General features: G+C 33.2%; 10 protein-coding genes across 10 annotated transcripts; 3 read left to right on the top strand and 7 right to left on the bottom strand. All coding sequences in view use genetic code 12, as the record gives it.

The window, feature by feature from the left end:
* Positions 1 to 2,071: 2,071 nt before the first annotated feature.
* On the top strand, positions 2,072 to 4,120 carry GLN3 (nitrogen-responsive transcriptional regulator; the record flags this gene model as incomplete). The annotated part of the gene is made up of 1 exon (XM_716729.2): positions 2,072 to 4,120. One exon carries the CDS (start codon positions 2,072 to 2,074, stop codon positions 4,118 to 4,120), a length of 2,049 nt encoding a protein of 682 aa, XP_721822.2.
* A 486-nt stretch (positions 4,121 to 4,606) lies between these two features.
* On the top strand, positions 4,607 to 5,959 carry SAH1 (adenosylhomocysteinase; the record flags this gene model as incomplete). Its single annotated transcript, XM_716728.2, has 1 exon — positions 4,607 to 5,959. One exon carries the CDS (start codon positions 4,607 to 4,609, stop codon positions 5,957 to 5,959), a length of 1,353 nt encoding a protein of 450 aa, XP_721821.1.
* Positions 5,960 to 6,446: 487 nt separating this feature from the next.
* CAALFM_C504260WA (uncharacterized protein) lies at positions 6,447 to 7,688 on the bottom strand (the record flags this gene model as incomplete). Its single annotated transcript, XM_716727.2, has 1 exon — positions 6,447 to 7,688. The coding sequence occupies one exon, from the start codon at positions 7,686 to 7,688 to the stop codon at positions 6,447 to 6,449; it is 1,242 nt and encodes a 413-aa protein (XP_721820.1).
* A 622-nt stretch (positions 7,689 to 8,310) lies between these two features.
* On the bottom strand, positions 8,311 to 8,925 carry MRV8 (Mrv8p; the record flags this gene model as incomplete). The annotated part of the gene is made up of 1 exon (XM_716726.2): positions 8,311 to 8,925. One exon carries the CDS (start codon positions 8,923 to 8,925, stop codon positions 8,311 to 8,313), a length of 615 nt encoding a protein of 204 aa, XP_721819.2.
* Positions 8,926 to 10,674: 1,749 nt separating this feature from the next.
* MRV6 (Mrv6p) lies at positions 10,675 to 11,265 on the bottom strand (the record flags this gene model as incomplete). Its single annotated transcript, XM_716724.2, has 1 exon — positions 10,675 to 11,265. One exon carries the CDS (start codon positions 11,263 to 11,265, stop codon positions 10,675 to 10,677), a length of 591 nt encoding a protein of 196 aa, XP_721817.2.
* A 737-nt stretch (positions 11,266 to 12,002) lies between these two features.
* On the bottom strand, positions 12,003 to 12,644 carry MRV5 (Mrv5p; the record flags this gene model as incomplete). Its single annotated transcript, XM_716723.2, has 1 exon — positions 12,003 to 12,644. One exon carries the CDS (start codon positions 12,642 to 12,644, stop codon positions 12,003 to 12,005), a length of 642 nt encoding a protein of 213 aa, XP_721816.2.
* Positions 12,645 to 13,952: 1,308 nt separating this feature from the next.
* Positions 13,953 to 14,723, top strand: MRV4 (Mrv4p; the record flags this gene model as incomplete). Its single annotated transcript, XM_716722.1, has 1 exon — positions 13,953 to 14,723. The coding sequence occupies one exon, from the start codon at positions 13,953 to 13,955 to the stop codon at positions 14,721 to 14,723; it is 771 nt and encodes a 256-aa protein (XP_721815.1).
* Positions 14,724 to 15,076: 353 nt separating this feature from the next.
* MRV3 (Mrv3p) lies at positions 15,077 to 15,664 on the bottom strand (the record flags this gene model as incomplete). Its single annotated transcript, XM_716721.1, has 1 exon — positions 15,077 to 15,664. One exon carries the CDS (start codon positions 15,662 to 15,664, stop codon positions 15,077 to 15,079), a length of 588 nt encoding a protein of 195 aa, XP_721814.1.
* Positions 15,665 to 17,436: 1,772 nt separating this feature from the next.
* On the bottom strand, positions 17,437 to 18,183 carry MRV2 (Mrv2p; the record flags this gene model as incomplete). Its single annotated transcript, XM_716720.2, has 1 exon — positions 17,437 to 18,183. The coding sequence occupies one exon, from the start codon at positions 18,181 to 18,183 to the stop codon at positions 17,437 to 17,439; it is 747 nt and encodes a 248-aa protein (XP_721813.2).
* Positions 18,184 to 20,008: 1,825 nt separating this feature from the next.
* Positions 20,009 to 21,526, bottom strand: CAALFM_C504180WA (uncharacterized protein; the record flags this gene model as incomplete). Its single annotated transcript, XM_716719.2, has 1 exon — positions 20,009 to 21,526. One exon carries the CDS (start codon positions 21,524 to 21,526, stop codon positions 20,009 to 20,011), a length of 1,518 nt encoding a protein of 505 aa, XP_721812.2.
* Between the last annotated feature and the right edge of the window lie 187 nt (positions 21,527 to 21,713).

The following is a 21,713-nucleotide window of genomic DNA, read 5'->3' as shown; positions in this document are numbered from 1 at the left end:
TGTATTGTTTTAAAGGGGTGTTTACTCAAGTCCTAATGCACACGGTAATACTTGCATTGATATTGGGGGAACAACCAATTAAGAAGTAATACTGATGAAAAAGATTTGCGCAATTGAAAATTTAAATTGAATTAAATTAATAAAGGGAAAAACAGGTGGTTTTTCTTCCACATTATTAGAAACAATAAGTAAAGCGTAAATGTAAATTTAATAATGATCAGTTATGCAGTCATAAATTATTCGTGTTGTTATTATATAGAGAGTGTTTGTTGTTATTTCACTAATTTTCAAACTAATTTATTTCTTTTTCCACGAAAATAATAATAGTATACCATTTTATTGATGTATGGGTAGAGTGGATCAATAAAAATAGTATTATTTGAATATTTGTACATCTTGTCTTGTAAGATATTAGTTGAAGATTCTGCTTAACATGGAAAGATTTATTATATTATGATTTTCAATTTTCATAGATTTTGCCTAGAAATAGATAATCCCAAATCAAAAGATCTGGCATATTTAACATTCCAAAATATTGGGGGGTGGCAGAAATCAACGTGGCTATATATCTGCTTTTGACGAATGCCAGTGTGACAAAGCAACTAACATGAAATAGTCTGATCTAGCGTACAAATTAGTTGTGTATAGTCGGTGTTAAACAGAAAGGTTTACAAGCAAAAAAACTAATGTCATCAATTGTAATAAAGTGGAGAAGGAAAGGCTGGAAAGATCTGGTGCTAGAACAATTTCTAATCAATAACAGTTACGAGCCAATTAAATCATTTGGAAATTGACTCGTTCTACATCATACCCTTTTACTCTCTAGTAACCAAGGCACAAACCAATAATTGATCACACGATCAGAAGTTTACTTTGGTAAACAATAAAAGTAAGCATTGCAACAACCAACCCCAAACACCTTCCAGCTCTTTGTTTTCATTATTAAAACTGTCAACAATTAGATGGCATTGAATTTGAGACAATAGTTGATACAGCACACGAGTGCAACAACAACAGGATAGAATTTAATTACAAATTGATGGTTTAGAACACCTTTTGTGTTGCATAAACACAAGATTTAAAACACAACGACAAGAGTGTTTCATTGATCCTAAGGACACAGTGCTGTCCTGTGCTCTTGCCATTACTATTAACAATGTCCTTGCTGGGTACCGTCATATTTCATTCTAGACTATTGTCGTACTAAATTGAATCCTTTGATTTACTTCCACTGTTGGCATATTCTATTTTGTTTGTTGTCTAGTTTCTACTTCAGTAGCCTTCGAACAAACAATACACTTCAGAATAATTGCTTACTCATCAGGTCTCAAATAAATTGTTGGAGACAGCATATATATATTTCTTATTGTTGAAAGACAACTTGTGACAACTCCTCTGGTAGTAAACACAATTTAAAAAATGGTGCAATAGGACTAACCTAAGCTCAATTCATTGGAAGTCTGCGACAGACAATAATAAGATGTGGTACATATTATATTCAGACAAAAATTTACGGAATGGAACTAATTTCTTGCCGGTGACGGTCTTTTTTCATTTTGTGTCGTTCAATTTCTTTTATTTCTTAGTCATAAAAAAAAATTTTTTTCCTTGCCCCCATTTACTACTACACACTTTAAAAATAAGAAAGCAATGTTTCTCTCTCATACTTTTAACTAATACAATACAATATACAATAAAGAATTGTTTTATAAAGAGAGTAATAAATAAATTATAAATTGTCTAACTAAACAAACAAGAAAGAAAGAAAATTTTTTTTTTAGCTTTCACTTTAAGCAAAACGAATCCTCAAAACTTAACTGGTTTTTTTTTATTTTTTTTGTTTCTTATTTTTATTTTTTTATAACAAACCCTACCTAGAGGAATAAGTTCAACATAATAGAGAATTACCAGTTATAAACCACGATAGTACCGACCTAAAACAATACGAAGATTATTGTAGATTCACAGAAGTATACAACTACAACACCAATAAAATCTTTCGCAAACTCCTCCTCCCCACACACGACGAACAATAGGTCTGTTTCACTTTTTTTTTTTTCTCCCGGGACAAATGACTACATCGAATAGTCAGTCCAAACAATTTGAAACAGTACCTTCTATAGTCGACTTATTATATTCCGCTAAGAAACTATTGAATTTACAACCAAGAATTGATAATTTGCACCTACGTCGATCGAATTCAAGAACTCAATTAGTCATGCAATCTCAGGCCCTTAGTATGAACAATCGTAACACTGCCAGCAATGGTAAGGATGACAATCAAAGCTTTTCAATTTCCCCAGTAAACAATCAAGCCTTAGGTGCCACACATGATAAAGTATTGGATTTACTATCGCCATTGTCAATAGATGACTTAAAGAATAACACCATTACCACTACAACTACAACAACGACGTCGTATCACCAGAATAAACTGAATCAACGTTTGAATGGTAATGTCAATACCAACCCTACCCATAACACTGGTAATAATAGTGATACTCGATCCACACTTTTCAAACCCAGATCTCCACATTCTGAAAACACATCTCCCAAGAATATCTTGTCGTCGTCATCATCATCAGCAACAACAACAGTAGTTGCTGTACCAAAAGTGAACAACCTCAATCATAATACTACTACCAATAATGATGGAGGTAATTCAGAATTCAAATCGTCCAATTCTTCATTGCCACTGAAAAAAGTTACCAAATGCTACAACTGTAACACCACGGCGACACCACTTTGGAGAAGAGATGCCGAAGGTAATACTTTGTGTAACGCTTGTGGACTATTTCTCAAACTACATGGAACTTGTCGTCCACTTTCATTGAAGTCAGATGTAATCAAGAAAAGAAATTCCAGAAAAACAAGTACATCTTCAAAAGTGGGAACGTCGACAAATCAATTTATAAATACTTCGGTCAGAGGGAACGATGTAAGAATGAAACAAACGCCAATAGCCATAGCTGCAACTTCATCTTCCACTTCATTATCTGGTAGTGGGGGTGTCAGTGGTGCCAATTCACTTCCTTCGAGTCAACGATTCAAAAATGTATTAATATTACCTAAGCCTCCTAGTGGAACAAATTTAACTGGTTCAGCAAGAACAAAATCAATACCTATTCCAGCGAATAATGCACCTTCTCCTGATGGGCCTTTTTCTCCTTCGCTAAAAAGAAAGAAATCTGAAGTTGATGTAGGCCCACGGACTCCAACATCTTTGTCGGCATCGGCATCGGCATCTTTTTCCATGCGTAATAGAGTACCATCGTCTTCATCATTAACTGGTACTTCATTCACCAATTCAATAAAGAGGAATAATTCATTTTCCAATAGAAAATCGTCACTTACGAGTTTGATGCAGAGAAAAAATACTCTTGGAACAACACCAACAACTACAAATTCATTAACATCATCGAATATCAATATTTTGAACCAACGTTTCCCACAGCCAACTTATTTTGAAAATTTTGGTAATAATAACAGTGGACCACAATCTCCTGCAATCTCGCGTCATAACAGCACAACCACTTTGATGAATTCTAATCAAGTCATACTAGAGAATGTGAACACCCCGGGTTCTTATAATTCAACCAACTCATTTCCTTCCTATGTTCCACACGAGACTCCTAATTCAATTCCTGAAACTCCACTAAATGTTAACGATTTACTACCTTCTTCATTCAACAGAAGGTCAAGTCAAATGTCTACCAGACAAGAAAGAGTCTTAGAAGAATATCGTGCTAGTAAACCACCAGCTATGCCACATAAAGGTATTGACGACGAGATGATGATAATGGATGCATTGAATGATTTCCCAGGTTTAGAAGCAATTGACATGGGTAATCCTAATGGTATGTCCACTGACAATTATAACAATGAATACAATGATCTTTTTAGAAAATTTACAAGTTTAGAGAATGATCCGTTTGTTGATCAAACTGCAAATTCTAATCAAAATAACAATTACGGGTTCCAACAAATACCAACAGGAAACAATTTTTACAAGGTTGGCAATAACGGCAATATTGGCAGTGCTAACAAAAACAACAGTAGCAATGTCAGTAATAATTCAGGGGATTATAAGGATTTGGATTGGTTGAAGTTTGACATTTGAAAATGTACGTGTTTGCAAACTCTAGGAGAGAATATCTATTGATTCATGGTATGAAACATATGTGTTTTTTGGCATAGTATATACTTTCTATCTAATGACTATGTATACGATTCTTACAAACTAAAATTGTTTCTGTGTAATTGTTATAACTACTATAGTAAATGTTGTGTTTTGGGGTATTCAACACCATAGACCTTTTTTACTTTCTTTCGTTTAAGTGTAACAAAACTTCATCTCGTGGAGCATGTGACCTAAACGACAGTATTAATATGGGCACGTTTATATAGGTAAAGTGCGTGTCTGCGATGGCGAAAAAAAAGATTTCTCAACAAATCTGTGCAAAAATTTCCAGTCTTAAACAAATCTCGATTTAAATTCTCTCCCTCTCACTCCTTAAATTTTTTTTTTTTTCAGTTTTTTCATTTTCTTCTTCTTTATTCTTATATCGATAATAATATACTCAATTTATCTATATTAACAACAATTATGTCCTCCGCTCCAGCCACTAACTATAAAGTTGCCGATATTTCATTAGCTGCCTTTGGTAGAAAAGATATTGAATTATCTGAAAATGAAATGCCTGGTTTAATGTACATTAGAAAAAAGTACGGTCCATCCCAACCATTGAAAGGTGCTAGAATTGCTGGTTGTTTGCACATGACCATTCAAACTGCTGTTTTGATTGAAACTTTGGTTGCTTTGGGTGCTGAAGTTACTTGGTCTTCTTGTAACATTTTCTCCACTCAAGACCATGCTGCTGCTGCCATTGCTGCTGCTGGTGTTCCAGTTTTCGCTTGGAAAGGTGAAACCGAAGAAGAATACCAATGGTGTATTGAACAACAATTGTTTGCTTTCAAAGATGGTAAAAAATTGAACTTGATCTTGGATGATGGTGGTGATTTGACCTCTTTGGTTCACGAAAAATACCCAGAAATGTTGGAAGACTGTTACGGTTTATCAGAAGAAACCACTACTGGTGTTCACCATTTATACAAATCTTTGAGAGATGGTAAATTGAAAGTCCCAGCTATCAATGTTAACGATTCCGTTACCAAATCCAAATTCGACAACTTGTATGGTTGTAGAGAATCTTTAGTCGATGGTATCAAGAGAGCCACCGATGTTATGATTGCTGGTAAAGTTGCCATTGTTGCCGGTTTCGGTGATGTTGGTAAAGGTTGTGCCATGGCTTTGCACGGTATGGGTGCCAGAGTTATTGTTACTGAAATTGATCCAATCAATGCTTTACAAGCTGCTGTTTCTGGTTACCAAGTTGCTCCAATGGACGAAGTTGCCTCTATTGGTCAAATCTTTGTTACCACCACTGGTTGTCGTGATATCATCACTGGTAAACATTTCGAACAAATGCCAGAAGATGCCATTGTTTGTAACATTGGTCATTTCGATATTGAAATCGATGTTGCTTGGTTGAAAGCCAATGCTGAGTCTGTTGTCAACATCAAACCACAAGTTGACAGATACTTGATGAAGAACGGTCGTCACGTTATCTTGTTGGCTGACGGTAGATTGGTTAACTTGGGTTGTGCCACTGGTCACTCTTCATTCGTTATGTCATGTTCTTTCTCCAACCAAGTTTTGGCCCAAATTGCCTTGTTCAATGCTGACAACAAAGAATTCAGAGAAAAATTCCCAGAATTTGCCAAGACTGGTCCTTTCGATGTTGGTGTACACTTGTTACCAAAAGTTTTGGATGAAACTGTTGCCAGATGTCACTTGGACCACTTGGGTGCTAAATTGACTACTTTGACTGAAACTCAAGCTGAATACTTGGGTATCCCAGAAGAAGGTCCATACAAGGCTGACATCTACAGATACTAAGTGTTGCGTTTAGTCTTTGCTAGGTTTACTTTTAATTTCTTCTGTCATTTTATTGACAATCGTCTAATTTAAAACTTAAAAAGGTTTGATGATTATGTTTACTTACCTTTGAGTTTTGATTTTGACTTTATCTTTTTTGTTTTGTTTTTGGTATTTTTAATGACATTGCATCAACTGCATTTTTTTTATTATTATTATTAATGGATTTTATATTCATTCAATTGGTATTTTTATTGGATACTATTATTAATTACATGGGTTTATGACTAAAATTTCAATTTATATTTTTTTTACATTTTGTTTTAATACAACGGTAGATAATTATGTATGTATATATTTTTTTTACCAATATAGATCTTCAACGATTAAAAAAAAAAAAAAGAAAAAGGTTGTGTAATTGTGGGTACTTATTTTGAAGACTATTCGGTTGATATAATCGTGTTCTATTTTTTTTTGAATTCCTTTGGCTATGCCATGTTTTCTAATTCTAGATTAACAATTGGAAAGAATCACAAGATCCGTCTGCCAATTTAACACTAGTTTGAGCTGTTGAACCAGATCCAGTGGTGCTTCCAAAACACCAATCAAATTTATCTTGATATCCGATTTTCCCATCTTTGATTTGGAAATCTGTGCCACCACTGACAGCACGACTACAAGTAAATTCCTCATTGCCATTGATACCACAAATTCCTTTAGAAGATCTAATTTCAATATTTGAGTCATCGATTGTTTTCTTGAAATGATAGGTGGCACAAGTTCCTGAAGTGTACCATTTACCATTGCTGATAAGACACCCAGATTTCCCTGACAAATGAACATAAGATCTTGCAGGAATACCCGTGGGGTTATGTATGGTAGTAGAAGTACCTGTTGTTGTTTTCGTGGTTAATGTTGGATGAGCTACTTTACCCTTTGGCGGGTACTTAATTCCAGTTGATGGACAATTAGTGTGAGCCACTGAATCGATGGGGAGGAAATTATGTTGCAATAAAGATCCCTTGACATGATGATAATACCAAATCTCATTGATTGCATGATTATAATCGCATTTGATAAAGACATTAGCTCCAAATTTATCATTTAATGCAGACTGAATCTCTGATAAACTATATGTTTTCGAATTGGTTGGCACAATTCCAGCTTCAGCCAACCAATCATAAGTAGGCAATTTGTTAAACAAACCAATGGCAATTCTGAAAAAATCATATAAATTTTGGTTTTTAGGAGTGTTCGATAAATAACATGATGGCTTAATTGTACTGAAACAAGTACCATGTTTATTATATTCATGAGCCCAAAAGGAACTATCTTTACCATGGTAATCTTTCCAAGAATAACTCATATTATTGTATAATTCTTCGTCACCAAACTGATCGACTATAATTGATCGTATAATTTCACCATTGGGGTTAATTTCCAACGAAGGATCACAAAATTGTGGATATCCATAGGAGCACATGTTACCCCATAATCCATGTTGAGTAAACAAATTGTCTGGCCCAGTTGCTGGATTATAGTCCCAAAACTGTGTTAACAAAATAACTCCTGCTGGGGATTCATAACAACAACTATTGACATTTTCTAATTCTTGTGCATTTTTTGAACATGAGATTGGTGAATCAATGGGGCACGAGTCGGGTGGAAGGTCAGATAAAGTGAATACTTCTTGAGTAGCTTTGATATTGGTGAGCAAATGTGCTAGAATTGCCAAAATACTATACTTCATTTTGATTACCATTATGTTTATTTTCTATATCGCAATTTCTGATACTCTCTAGGTGTGTTTTTAAAGGAAGAAGAAACGTGGACAGGTGGATACAATAAAAAAACCTGGGGGATATAACAATTGTTTATAAATCGCGTGGGTGCTGGTCGTCGTCGTGTGTCACTACAATTTCCTTATCGTTATCGCTTAGACAAACTACATGACAAAATTATTTTTGGCTTGAGTTACAAAAAATAGCTAACAGCACTAGCATGTACTCTTTGTTGAGTATACTCAATTATGGTAAAATTATAGAAAAAATTGGGCATTAATAATGGTTAACGGTTGTTCAGACTTTTATCTAGTATACCATCAGGGATGTTGCAAATTTATGAGAAACAATTTTTAGATAGAGATTTTATCGAATAATTGTTGAAAACCGATCAGTAGATAAAAACCGAAACAACGGGTACAACCAATTTTTCTATTACATTATGAATATGAACAGATCCCAAAAGCAATCCAAGGACCACAAGTAAACTTGAGGCATGATATATCTTTTTAAAAAAAGTACACAATTAGCCCAGCTACAAAAATTCACAATTAATTATATATATTATCCACATTACATCAAAGTTAATATTTAGAACACAATTGATTCTTGTTTTTCAACTTCATTTTGTTTGGTTCCAGTATTATTACTTGTGCTATGCTGCATTGATTCCAAATCAATATCGTTATTATCCTCACAATTATGATCAACTTGGGATTTGTCAAACACTAGGCAGCCAAATTTGAATGGCGGCCTTTCACAGAACCCTGTCGAAAAGCCATACCTAGAAGCAGGAATGAGACCCCAACATACGTACATTATAAATGTAATGATGTAAAGTGCAGCACAAATAACGCCAATAGCCCAACTTGCATAGTAACAATAGGGATTAAAAGAAAAACCAAAATCATCTTCAGTCCAATCGTCGGTGTAACCGGCGAAGGCTTGGAACATAGAACTCCCAATGTACAAAAAGAAAAACGAGATTTCTCCTCCTAACAAAATTCCGTTGTAGGCTTTCAAGCCCCCAATAATTGGCACACCAAACCAAATATAGCAATTGTAAATGAAATTCAACACCGTGACAGTTAATATAAAAGCATTGTAAGGGCGTAATGTATTTACACTGGTAGCAAAACATCCCACATTTCCAACAAACTGGAAAAACCTGAAAAAAACACCAATATAAACTCTAGCGGTACTCATTGTAGTAAGTTATAATACAACTAAAAAAACAATTGTTACTATTGCAAATTATCTGTATTATATATGTTTTTTTTGAATACTTGTGTCATTGCGTTCAGAAATGCTTGAAACTATCAATGAGACCATATTCCATAATTTAACCCGAGCAGCATATTCTTAATTCTACAGCCTTGTCTGGCATACCTTAATTGAGTCTATCTCCTGCATAAATGGAGATAGTTGAATTAATTGTCCAGTTCATTTTAGTGCACATGTCTGAACATATACTGTAAAAACTATTCTATGCCATGGTATCTATTTCAATCAAATAAGAGAGCATTACCTGAAAAAACCATCGAAAAGGTTAGGTTGTGTAATGTATAGATTACTGTTTAATGTTAAAACTCTTCTTATGTAATAAAAAACGTTTAGGGATTTTTAGGACACGTATATTTGAAATTGATCTCAAATGTTCTATATTTAGCAAATTAGCAACTCATTTTTGTGCAAGTTATTCATTTGCCACAATTCAAATTAGGTGCTATGACCTAAATAAAAAGGAGACTGGTAAGGCTGATGGACAAACAGAAAAAAATCGACAGTCATCCTTTTCTTCACAATCATTGTTCCAAACTTCTCATTTTATGTGCGATTTCCCCCTATCTTACGTCAAACGTTTGGCAGTTACCATTGCCAAGAAATTGTAAACTTGCGATTAATTAATCAAGAATAAATTGAGAAGAGACTAAAAATAGGAGGTAAAGTACTTTTATTATAAGTGAATAACAAAAATAACCATTAACCTCTATAACCAGAAACAAATGTAAGTGGTTTTTGCAATCAGTAAAAACTGTAGTGGTAGATATAATTAATTAATACTAGTAACAATTGAATTGAATTGAATTGTTAAATGAAATAAGATTGTTATTCAAGTAAGATGTTGTTCTTGTTCTCTTATTAATGACTAGCCTTTAAAGTGTATTCCAACTCTATTTAGAATCCACCTTTCTTTTTCTAATACACTCTAAATGTGTCAGCTAATATTGATCTTCAATTTACTGGAGACAATTGAACAAGTAGACTATTCTCTTTACAAGCTCTCATTTACATACTAAGCATGTTACTTCATTAATGTGACACTTTTGATTATTACTCCACAATCTTTGTATAAAACCTACCTGTATTTGTGTTTCCACGCTATATTATTTGACAATGTAATCTTACATTATTTGCCAAAACATCTCATTTCGACACATTTTTTTCATAACCTTATGGCCTTAAACAAACCACATGTCAAACTTGCAGTCACTTGGTAACACAATAAAAAAATCGAAACTTTTGCTACAAACAGTAGCATGCATTTGTTGTCATATTCAATTACAACAAATTTTTAAAGCAAATTTACGCTTTAATGACATTTAAATGTTATGGGAATTATCAGTTAATAGAGTACCAGGGATGTTGTATATTAATAGAATATCATTTTTAGATAGAGATGTGTGCGGATTATATTAAATAACCGTCAGTATGGAGAAATTAAACTAAAAACTACAATCAGTTGTTCCACGACAATATCAATTTAAAAACAACAAAAAGTAATCTAACAGTTATCCAAAATTAATCTTTAGGAATAATATATGCCAGTCAAAAAGTATATAATTATCCCAGCTACAAAAACTCACAATTAATAATATTTATTATCTACTTTAGAGAAAAATCAATGCAAGAAAACCCAATTGATTCCTATTTTTGAACTTGATTTTGTGTTGGTCAAGTACTATTACTAGTATTATGTTGCATTGACTTTAAACCAATGTTGTTATTATCCTCACAGTCATGATCAACTTGGGATTTGCCAAATACCAGACAGGCAAATTTAAATGGTTGCCTTTTAAAGAATCCTGTCGATAAGTCATGTATGGAAGCAAAAGTAATACCCCAGCATTCACACATTATAACCTGCATGCAGTAAAGTACAGCACAAGTAACGCCAATACACCAACTTGCATAGTGATGATAAGGTTTAAGGTGAGAACCATAACCAAAATTATTCAAATTGTTGTTGTAACCGGTGAAGAGTTGGAAAATAGAACTCCCAATATAAAAAAGGAAAAATAAGGTACCCCCACCTAGAACGAATTGTCTATAAGCTCTCACGTCCTCTGTATCCACGGTACCTTTCATACCAAACCAGCCAAGGCAATTACTAAAAATATTATAAATGAAACTGAACACTGTAACGGCTATTATCAACCCATTATAATGACCACCTGCCTTTATACTCGTAGCAAAACATGCTAGATCTCCTACCAACTGGAGAACTTTTAAAAACAAAGCAACACAAATTCTAGCGTCGCTCATTGTAATAATCTGACATATAATATATAAAAGAATTTGTTTTGTGGGAAAATAATTGCATTATTTCTGTTCTTTTAAATAATCATTTTACAAAGTTCGTAAATGTTTGGAGTTATCAGAGTGATCTTATATCACGACTGAACTCATGTGACATACCCATCAACCCCAAACGTGTCTAAAAATGATAGATACCCCTATTATATTTGTTGCTTTTATTCAAACCAAGGAATAGTACAATAGAAATCTCTAGGGAATGTGGTAAACAGGTCATTCAAACAATAAGGGATAATGAAAAATAGAAAATCAGATTATGTAATATATGAACTATTATATAATCAAAATATTATCCTTATTTGTTTAGCTAACACGTTTTGCGGTACTCAAATTGTAAGTATTTAGAGTGATCTCTAGTTTTCTATATTTAGGATGTCATGATAATATAAAAACTGTACTCTCCACAACTTAAATCATACAAAATGACTTGAATAGAAAAGAAACTCGCAAGGTTCGTTAACAAAGAGATACCAATATAGAAAATTTCCAATTCTTTTTACAACTTCTATGAACTTCTTCATTGAAGTATCAATATCTCTTATTGGCGTTTAACATTACCAGGAAATCTAAATTACTTTCATTTTAAAGGAATAAGAAAAAAAAAACTATACTTCTATTATCAAAGGAATATAATGTGTGTAATAACTTGAAATCTGGAGAACACCCAATCTTCATGTCCATAAATCTCAAATAGGGCTTTTCTCTTCTGCCTCTAAAGTGTCATTGGAGGACAATACGGCAGTATCTAATGTTGTCCCTTTGTTCAGAATTTTTTGTGGATCACTTTTTTCGAGGTCTTTCAGGTTTCGATAATTATTACTTTTATCTTTGTTGTAAACAACACAGCCAAATTTAAACACGTAGACCTCAAACAAGGACTTGAACCCTTTGCCATTGCGGCAAATAGGAAAATAAGTATATTTAAAAAACGCAAAGCAAGTGAAACCAAACCAAAACAGACAAACAAGTCCAAATATCCCTGCAGCCATCGCAACAGTGCTATAAGGAACATCCCTGTACTTATCATACTGCAGTGTAAAGTTGACGGTCCAACTCGTGACATAATCAGCTTTAGTTTTAACCACCAAAATTATACAGGAAGTAAGGTATAGAATTGGGAAAGCTAGCTCTGCAACAAGAATCAAAACAGCAAACGTTTTTTGCTCCATTTGCGGCACAATGAACAATGTATAGATGTTATAAATCATATTAGCCGAGCTGACTCCCAAAGCAAATGCTTTTGCTGGTCTAAAATGTGCTGCACAAAGAGCAAGGCAAATGATGTTGAAAATGAATTGAAGTATTCTGAAAAAACCGGTGAATCCCATCAGAATTATAGTTTTGAATGAGTAATATATTTGATACTTGTAAATTGATTAATGAATATACAAAAAAAACAAAAAAAAGTTGGTGTATTTTTTGAATAAAACATATCCTAGCCAACTTATATAGAATTCACAAATTTAAAGCAGAATCAACAGATTATTGTTGATTCAACATTTTAGTTTTCATTATTTAGATACATTTAGACAATAATCTTGATTAATTTTTGTGGATTGTTCAAGGATCAAACTAGCACACATATAGTAATATTGTGCGTCAATTGTGTATCAACTGATGACGGAAATACCTTTCCAATTAGTCAGAACCGGATTTAACGACACTATTAAGGAATGTAGAAGATAAGAACGATAATTGATTATTATGATTCACAAAGTCTAGTTCAAGAGATATCGGTTACGTAATGCAATTTGATTATTTGGGGCCACGTGACCAACTCAATTAATTGAATTTTGATGAATTAGATAAAAGTTATGGCTAGTTCATACTGAAATTTTCACCCAATGATATTTCATAAGCAGCTTTACGATAAATCTTGCATTGATCATTTAGTTTTGAATTCTTAACAGCATCATTCAAAAAATTTAAATTATTGTTTTTGAGACGGCAAAGACAGTTGTTGATTTCTTCTTACTACGTTACACAAAATCGACAGATTGTTAATTCTCCACAAGACAAAATTCTTACGTAATTTTCTTAGCCGCGTCATGCAAAACTTCATCCCCAAAATGTAGTGAGTCCCCTACCAAATAAAATACACGAGGTATAGATTGAAAGAATACCATATAGTTGGTTATCCACTTATATCCAATATTTTTGTAATTTTGCTTGATGTTTAAACAAATCAAACTTGTGACTGTTTAAGAGTCAGGTAAGACTATAATTGTACGAACATATTCTTGATTCAGATGTCCGGTCATACGTTGAACGAACTTCGAAATATTCGTTTTTTTTTCTTTCATGGTCACATCATTCATAGCATAACTAAGATAACACTGTAAGGTTGAGATAAATTATCTTCAATCTTTTCTACGAGCTTTATTTTTTATTATTCAGAATTGGAGTTAATCATCTATGGTTAGTAATTCAAGTAATACTCCTAGTAGATTACGAGATTACATTCAATACTGTTTTTATTGGTGATATCTTTTAAATGAGACACATCAGAGTAGTATTTAATTGATGCCTTCCCCTTGAAAATCAGGTTACTGTTTTTTTCAAAAGAGCTTCATCTTTTATTCAGTCTTCTAATAAGAGATTTGTTCTTTCCTCAAATAATTATTTCAATCCAAACAATGTCGCCACAAGCTGTTACTGCTTCCATTATCAGGGGTTCTCAAGTAGTTGTAACTACTATTATCTTTGCTGTTTCTATTAAGGCTTTGGCTGTGCTTGGAATTTATTATGATAAATCAAAACCTACATTTTATATCACAGTTGTTGCTGCACTTGATATCATCTATTTTTGCTACACTCTATTGTTGACTCCATTAGTATTCAAAAATTCCTCTCCCTCTATTATACCTACTGCAAGTGAGTTCATTCTATACACACTTAATCTTGCTGCTCTGTGTATTCTGACTATAAACTCCCCAACAGTGCTTTGTGATGAATTCTATTACTCAGATACTATTGACTTGTGTCATATTCACCAATGCTTACATGGATTTTCTGTTACCAATTGGGTCTTATTCACCATTAGTTTTATGATGATTTTGTATTGTACTTTTATCCCAGAAATTAAAAGACACGGAGTCAAACATACATTATCTCCGTCGCAGTTTTATATTAGCTGTATAATTATTGACGACAATCCAAAATCTATAGAAGTAATTGCAAGTGAAAGTGCAAGTTTAGATGAAGCTAATATTCACGACGAATCAGAAATTGGTATGGCTCCAACAGTATATGCTACAAATAATACTAGTAGTTTAGATGCTAACAATGCAATTGTTGATTCTAATTTAGAGTCTTCCGAAGACGAAAAATCAATTCAAAAAATTCCAATTGAAGCTGTATATGAGAAAACAGATATTAGTAAACCATATGCTTCTAAAAAAAAATAAGCTTTCAGCTATAAATTGGGACTATTCTTATCAACATGGTAGTGTTTATTGTGTACTAATCAGGCTTGGTAGTTTGTAGTATATATTATCCAAATAAATCAACTTTTTGTACAATGTTTTATTTATCTTTTTCATATGTAGGTTGTTAGTAATATTGTTATTGATCCGATGAGAGGTACAAAGTAGAAGAAGCACTGTTAGGCACAAAAACATTGATAGTTTCATCAAAATTTTTCATAATTGTATTGCTAAATAAAAATCAATCGTACATAATAAGCAAAATAAGTTTAACATAAAAGTTATAGATCTTTGTCACTCCATACTTTGTAGTGTGAGTTTCATCCAATAGCCCTTCATTGCCTTGGAGGATAAGCATTTTGTTTGCGGGAAACATTTTTACTTGCCATGTACTCCTCTTCACTGTAAGAAAACTCTTCAAAGTCTTTGGAACTATACTCAGCCAGCTCGGTATCAAAAACCATACAGCCAAATCTGAATGATTGTTTTTCGAAAAATCTTCTGAATCCATGATGTCTGACAATTGGTATGACTCCCCAACAAACAAACAAAATGTAGGATACTAGAAATGTAGCTGCACAGAAGAATCCAACAAAAGATGCAATAATTGTATATAAATCACTACTGTAGTAGTTCCAATAAGTCGTAATAGGACGAATGATTGTTTGGATACCTGAGAAAATAGGATATACCACAATAAAGAAAATTTCAATAGCAAATAAAATTCCATTATAAGCTTTGTGATTCATTAATGGCACCACAACCAATATGTAAATATTATAAATAAAATTTAATGAAGTGACTGTCAAAGTTAGATAATTATATTCTCGTGAACGCAAAAGACTGATCACAAAACATGCAATGTTAGCAACTAGCTGTACAACTCTGACAAAAACAGCAACAACGACTTTAAGTGTATTCATAGTAGGAGGATAATTCGATAAATGGAATTAATACTTTGATTGTTTTCTAATAAATTGAAGCCAACAAGTTGCCAATTCTTTTGGTTGGTTTAAATACTAATTTGATAGATTTCGTAAATGATGGGAAAGGCTGGACTGACAGTAGGTGTTTTTGGTTACTCCAGAGTTCATAGCCACATTTGCAAGCAAATCAAGGGATGTGCCAAGAATTAGGATGACAACAACCATGTATTGTGTTGCAACCAAAAATTCTTGGATTATTGTCAATCATTGGTTGTATTGCTTATATTTTGCAAAGTTTGCATCAAAATTATTTAAAACCAAAGCAATTGAAAGTATCACGATGTTTAGAAAAAATGGAGACGCAATAATGGGAAGATGTTGGTTCAGCCTTGTTAATGCGCTGTGCGTAATTGACACTGCCTATAATTATATAGTATTAGTAGTTTTATTTCATAATTGAAAAGTCTTTAGAAACGTTTAGTACGTCATTGTACACCTTTTTAGTATTTAAAGATAAAACATTTGACATGTTTTAATAGATTAGCGTTCCACGTTGCTTTATTTTTTGAGAATATGACGCAAGGCTGCATTCTTTCATAGAATAAAAATGTGGGGATGCAAGATTCTTACAAGTTCTTTTAGGTACAAAAAAGTCAATCATGACCTTTTAGATCTTGTATACTTCCATATAGATATCACACATTTATTGTAGAAGCTATAACATCATAGTTAGCACTGAATCAGTATTTTAATTTCATTTGTTGAAGACAGTGCGGCTCATTTATGTTATTGGTACAGTTTTAATAACCTTCCATTTAGTATGGAGAACAAGGATATGTATTTTGTAGATTATACGTACGTTGTTCATTGATTGGAGAAAGCCTTGCTGTATGCACAATGTGCAATTTATACTTTCGATCAAGAAGGACCACTGCAGCAACATTTTTTGTGGCTTAGTTCGTAATTACCCAAATGGTATTCTATGTTGCTATTCATACCAGTGTGTCAATCTTGACACACCAACCCAGTTTACTTTTATTAGCTGTTAATATGCTCAAATGAGACATATACAATTTCTATCAAAAGCTATCAAAAATGAGAAAAATGAACTCAAGGCGATATTGTGCAAATTAAACTTTGTTATTACGCAATTACATACTTTGATCTTACCACAATGTGATACTTCCATTATTTTAGTCTCTATTCTATAAATGCATGTAAAATATTATTTGTAAACTTTGCTTAAATACAACTAACCAATCGATTTGGTTCGAGATCCGATGTGTAACTTATTGTCCTGGTAGTCCATTCAGGATCCATTCATATAAAAGTTTCCTAACACCCATAAAACTTAACGACCTATCATTTAGTAAAAATAGAAAATATTACAGTTTAGACTTTATGAACCTTATCAGGGGTGGTATTGATAAAGGGTTGTGATATATCTCGAGTGCATTATCACACATATACTTGCCTGGCATATTCGTGCGTTAGTGGACTGTTGCTGTGGTCTGTGTTCTGGATAGTATTTTATTTTGGATTAGTACATAGTTAGCATTGAATTAAATCCTATTATCTAAAAATAGCTATACATTTATCAATCTAAATAAATTGTTCAGTGGTTTAGAAGTAAAGCTAGTTTTGAGATTCGAAATTACCGGAACATTTTTTCATTGCAGCTAAAATTATGCCAAAACAAAACAGACTAAAGTATAGCTAAAAATGATTAACTAAAAATAATAAAAAAAAAATACTAGAAATGGTGTAAATTATGGGTATGGCTTGTTTTGATTGGTTGATTCTTGGGTTGCAGGAGCTTCATGGATATTTTCCGAAATTGGCTCTGTATATTTATCTTCTTCGGATGAAGCCAAACCAACAGTTGCCTCATTATCACCAACAGATGCAACTTTAGGAGCATCATTTTCTATACCACTACCAGTAACTTCAGCATTTGCAATAGCAGCGTCAGTTGCTGGATCAGTTACCGCATATTTTTTTCCAAATGGTAAAGCAAAATCAGTAAAAATAGCACCAAACTCGAATCGTGCAGGTAAAAAGATTGACTTGAATCCGCGACTACTGACTTGTGGAATAAAGCTATAACCCAAGAATAATCCAAAACTAGTAGCAAACAATAACCAGTTGAATAAAGTAAATGGTATTAAAGCCTTCAGGATGCTGCATGCCGATGAGTAACTGCCATAATCTCCACAACTTCCAGAAGGAATAACGGCTGCAATTGCTCCCATGGCTGAAAGATAAAACACAAAGAAAATGAACTCGGCAACTAAAATGATTACCGAAGGTGAAAAGTTTTTGAGAATAGTAGGCATGAGTAGTAAAATGTAACTAAAATAGATAAGATTGAGTATGGAAACTACCAAGGCAAAAGTGACACGGTCGTAATTATATCCTACATCAGCCAAAAACCCAGCTGAAAGACCAAGGACAACAATGCAAAATACCGATTGAGCACCACGGATGATGTATGTTACAATTGGTTTCCAAGACATATTATAAGTTGATTATCTGTTTGTATTGTAAAGATTAGTAGTAGATTCAATAATAATCAAAATTGGTTGTAAAAAAAAAATAGGAAAGAAAAGAAAAACGAGGCAATTAAAAAAACAAACAAACAGGCAAAATCAGTCCTTTAAATATAAGAGGAGAAAGAATTAGTCATGTATATATTTAGCAATAAGTATGGGGACGTGTCGTGTTGGTTAAAATAATTAAGTTTCTATTATTTAATAAGTAATCAAGGATTAATAAGAAAATTTTAATTGTACTTTAAAATTCACGGAACAAGACGCAAAATACAAAATGGGGTTGTTTTGATTTTTCCCTGACTAAAAAATAAAAAAGCGAAGATTTAAAGTGGCAGTGTGAGAATGCAAAAAATTCTTGGGAGATAAAAGTGAAGTACACGAGGAGTAAAAGTAGAAGTAGGGGGGTCATCGATTAAAAACCAAGAAAGAAAGATTCTTGATCATACATTATTTTTAGACCTGTTTATTGTTGTTATCAGTTCTTGTTAAATCTATATTGTTGAATAATTTTTTAAACTTTTTTGGTTTACTTGTTATTTTCTACTTTGTTATATGTTCATCTTGGTTTTGTATGTTTTTGTTTTTTTTACTGAAGATTCAGCCGCATATCTTATTGTAAGTATTATCCACTATTGACCCACTCATGACCAAATATAGAACAATTGAAACTCAAAAGAAATTATCATTGTGAGTGAGAGTTGACTAGTTGCATGTCATTGCATTCAATAGAGATTAAAGAAAATATTGTTACAGGTCTACAGTGAGTCAATAGTACGCCATCTAAGAGATTCATTGTATTTTGACGATGAATAAAAAAATAGCTTATTGCCGTGGTTGCGTTTAAATAAACTCGAGTAGTTCCTACCATTGGTAGCACATAAACTGAAGCTAAGGAAAAGAATGTGTACAAGAAATTTAGAGGGTTTTGATACTTTCTTTTTGTAAATCATATTTCAAAACTATAAAACTGTAATTGATGCTCAAGTCTGGTGTTGTTTAGTTGTAGGTTGTTGTTATTCTTTATGTCAGCAAGACAGTAGGGATTCCAAGAAAACGAATGCTTTTAGAAATTGCGGTTGACAGAGTTCCAAACTGACATCTCTGGCATAAGTCGCCCTATTTCTATAAATAGAGTCTTAAATACAAACTTAACTTCCATAGTATCTCAATTGAGTAAATGTGCAGAACCCACAAACTCCAAATCTTTTGGAACATGCCTTCGAGCTAATCTTTGCTAGATTTTAAAATCTAAATCCGCCACCAAACTACAATTGAATAACAGAATTGGTCTTGCGTTATTTATATTGTCCAATCACTTTATTTCTTTCGAGCTAATTCATCAAGAATTGATCTAGAATTGGTTCTATTATTCGGTTTTAAATAAATTGTATTTTTGTGTGATTGGTTTAAAGAGGTTTTTTTTTCTTGGCTCAAGTGTTTCTTGTGAAAACTGTTGTACACAGCATAGAGAGTGTTTTACGAACTATCAGTCCTCCTCCCACATCAATATCTATACGAGCAATGACAGTGAGCTATACTTACAACTGCACAGACTCAAAAACTGCAGTAAGAAGTTTTGCCACGGCTATGAAAAATATCTTGTGATTTATTTGCAGTCTACATTTGATGTCACTTTTTTCAACGTCTCTTTCGTTCGTATATGACGTCGTGATAGAATATCATTTTGTTGCGTTTATCAAATACAAAGTCAACAAAAAAATAGTTTATATGTATTTAAACCATATTTAATTTAAGCATGTGATCTAAACTAATAAGGAAAACGCCCAATTTATGCAATTTCTTGGGTTTCACTTTTTCTTTTCTTGTTGAGTCTTCTTTCAAATTCATCCTTAGATTCACCGGCTCTCCATCTCAAATCATAAGCCGGGTGACTTTCCAATAAATAATAAGGTTCTTTTCTGTCACTACCAAACAATTGTTCTCTAAATGTCAAAGAGTGGTCTAAATCCTGTGGGTAATCTTTTTGTGTTAATCCTCTTTCCTGAAGCAATGGAACAACTTTTTCAACAAAGTCCTCAAAAGTTCCTGGAGAAATTGCATAAGTCACGTTAAATCCATCAACACCTGAAATATCAACCCAACGTTGAATCTCATCTGTCACTTCTTCGGGTGTACCATAAAACACTGGTCCCAACCCACCAACGGTGATTTGACGAGCAATATCACGTCTAGTCTTTTTGACATTTGCAGGTTCACCGGGAGATGTCTTATTCCACAACTCTAAAAATGACTTGACAGCATTGGTGCCTTTATCAGTGATGTTATCCTCATAATCATATTTGCCAATATCAATACCAGTCCACCCTGAAAAAAGCGCTTGGGCACCATCTAAATCCCCATACAGTTGCAATTCTTTAAATTTCTCTTCTGCCAATTCGTGAGTATCAGCAACCACAGGGGTAATTAATTGCAAAAACTTGATCGAACCTTCTGGACGACCATATTTTTCTTTGGCAAGTGTTTTGATAGCCTTGATTTGTTTGCCTAATTCTTCTGGAGAAAACGTTGTGATAAACACAACTTCAGCATTTCTGGCAGCAAACTCCTTACCTGCTTTTGAAGTACCAGCTTGAATAATAACAGGTAACCTTTGTGGAGTTGGTTCGGTAATACTAGGTCCAGGAACAGTGAAAAATTTCCCCTTGTGGTTTATTTCTCTGACTTTATCAGGGTTAGTGAATACTCGATTTTTCAATTCAACGGCATCGTCACTCCAAGAACTCAAAAATAATTTATAAACAACATCGATATATTCTTGAGCTCTTTCATATCTTTCTGCATGAGGTGGCAAAGATTCTCCATTAAGTAAATTTTTAGCAGCTGAATCCAAATAAGAACTCACAACATTCCAACCAACTCTTCCTTTTGTCAAATGATCCAAAGTAGCCAATCTTCTGGCAAAATGATATGGGTTCTCGCTAATTGTCAGGAATGTTATCCCAAAACCAATATTTTTTGTAACAGCAGCCATTGCAGAAACAACAGCACTTGGTTCTGTAGTTGGGAATTGAGCTCCACTTTTGGCAACGGATCTAAAATTTCCTGGACCATCATAAACATCATATGGACCCAACACATCAGCAATGAAAAGAGCATTGAATTTCCCCTTTTCCAATAATTGTGCTAAATTGACCCAATACTCAATGGTATTAAAGTCTCGTGATTTATCATCAGGATGTGACCACAAACTAGGACATTGTAAACCCAGACATCCCATACAAAATGAATTCCAAATTAATGGAGCTCTATTTTGCTTGTCATTGGTGGAATTGGTAGAAGCAGTCATCGACAGTGGTACTATTTTATGATTTGATTGGTTTGTAGAATTGGTGATTGTATATAGAAAATATAATAAAAACCAAAATAAAACTAAAAAATTAAAGTTTGGTCAAACAAGACATTTTAAATAAATCATTTGTAAACCGTGAATGCTTTCTATATTCAGATGATGTCAGATAATTCTTGATTGACAT

The sequence above is a fragment of the Candida albicans genome, chromosome 5 (assembly GCF_000182965.3).
Source record: "Candida albicans SC5314 chromosome 5, complete sequence".
NCBI lineage: Eukaryota > Fungi > Ascomycota > Pichiomycetes > Serinales > Debaryomycetaceae > Candida > Candida albicans.
This window is presented reverse-complemented; position numbering and strand designations above follow the sequence as displayed.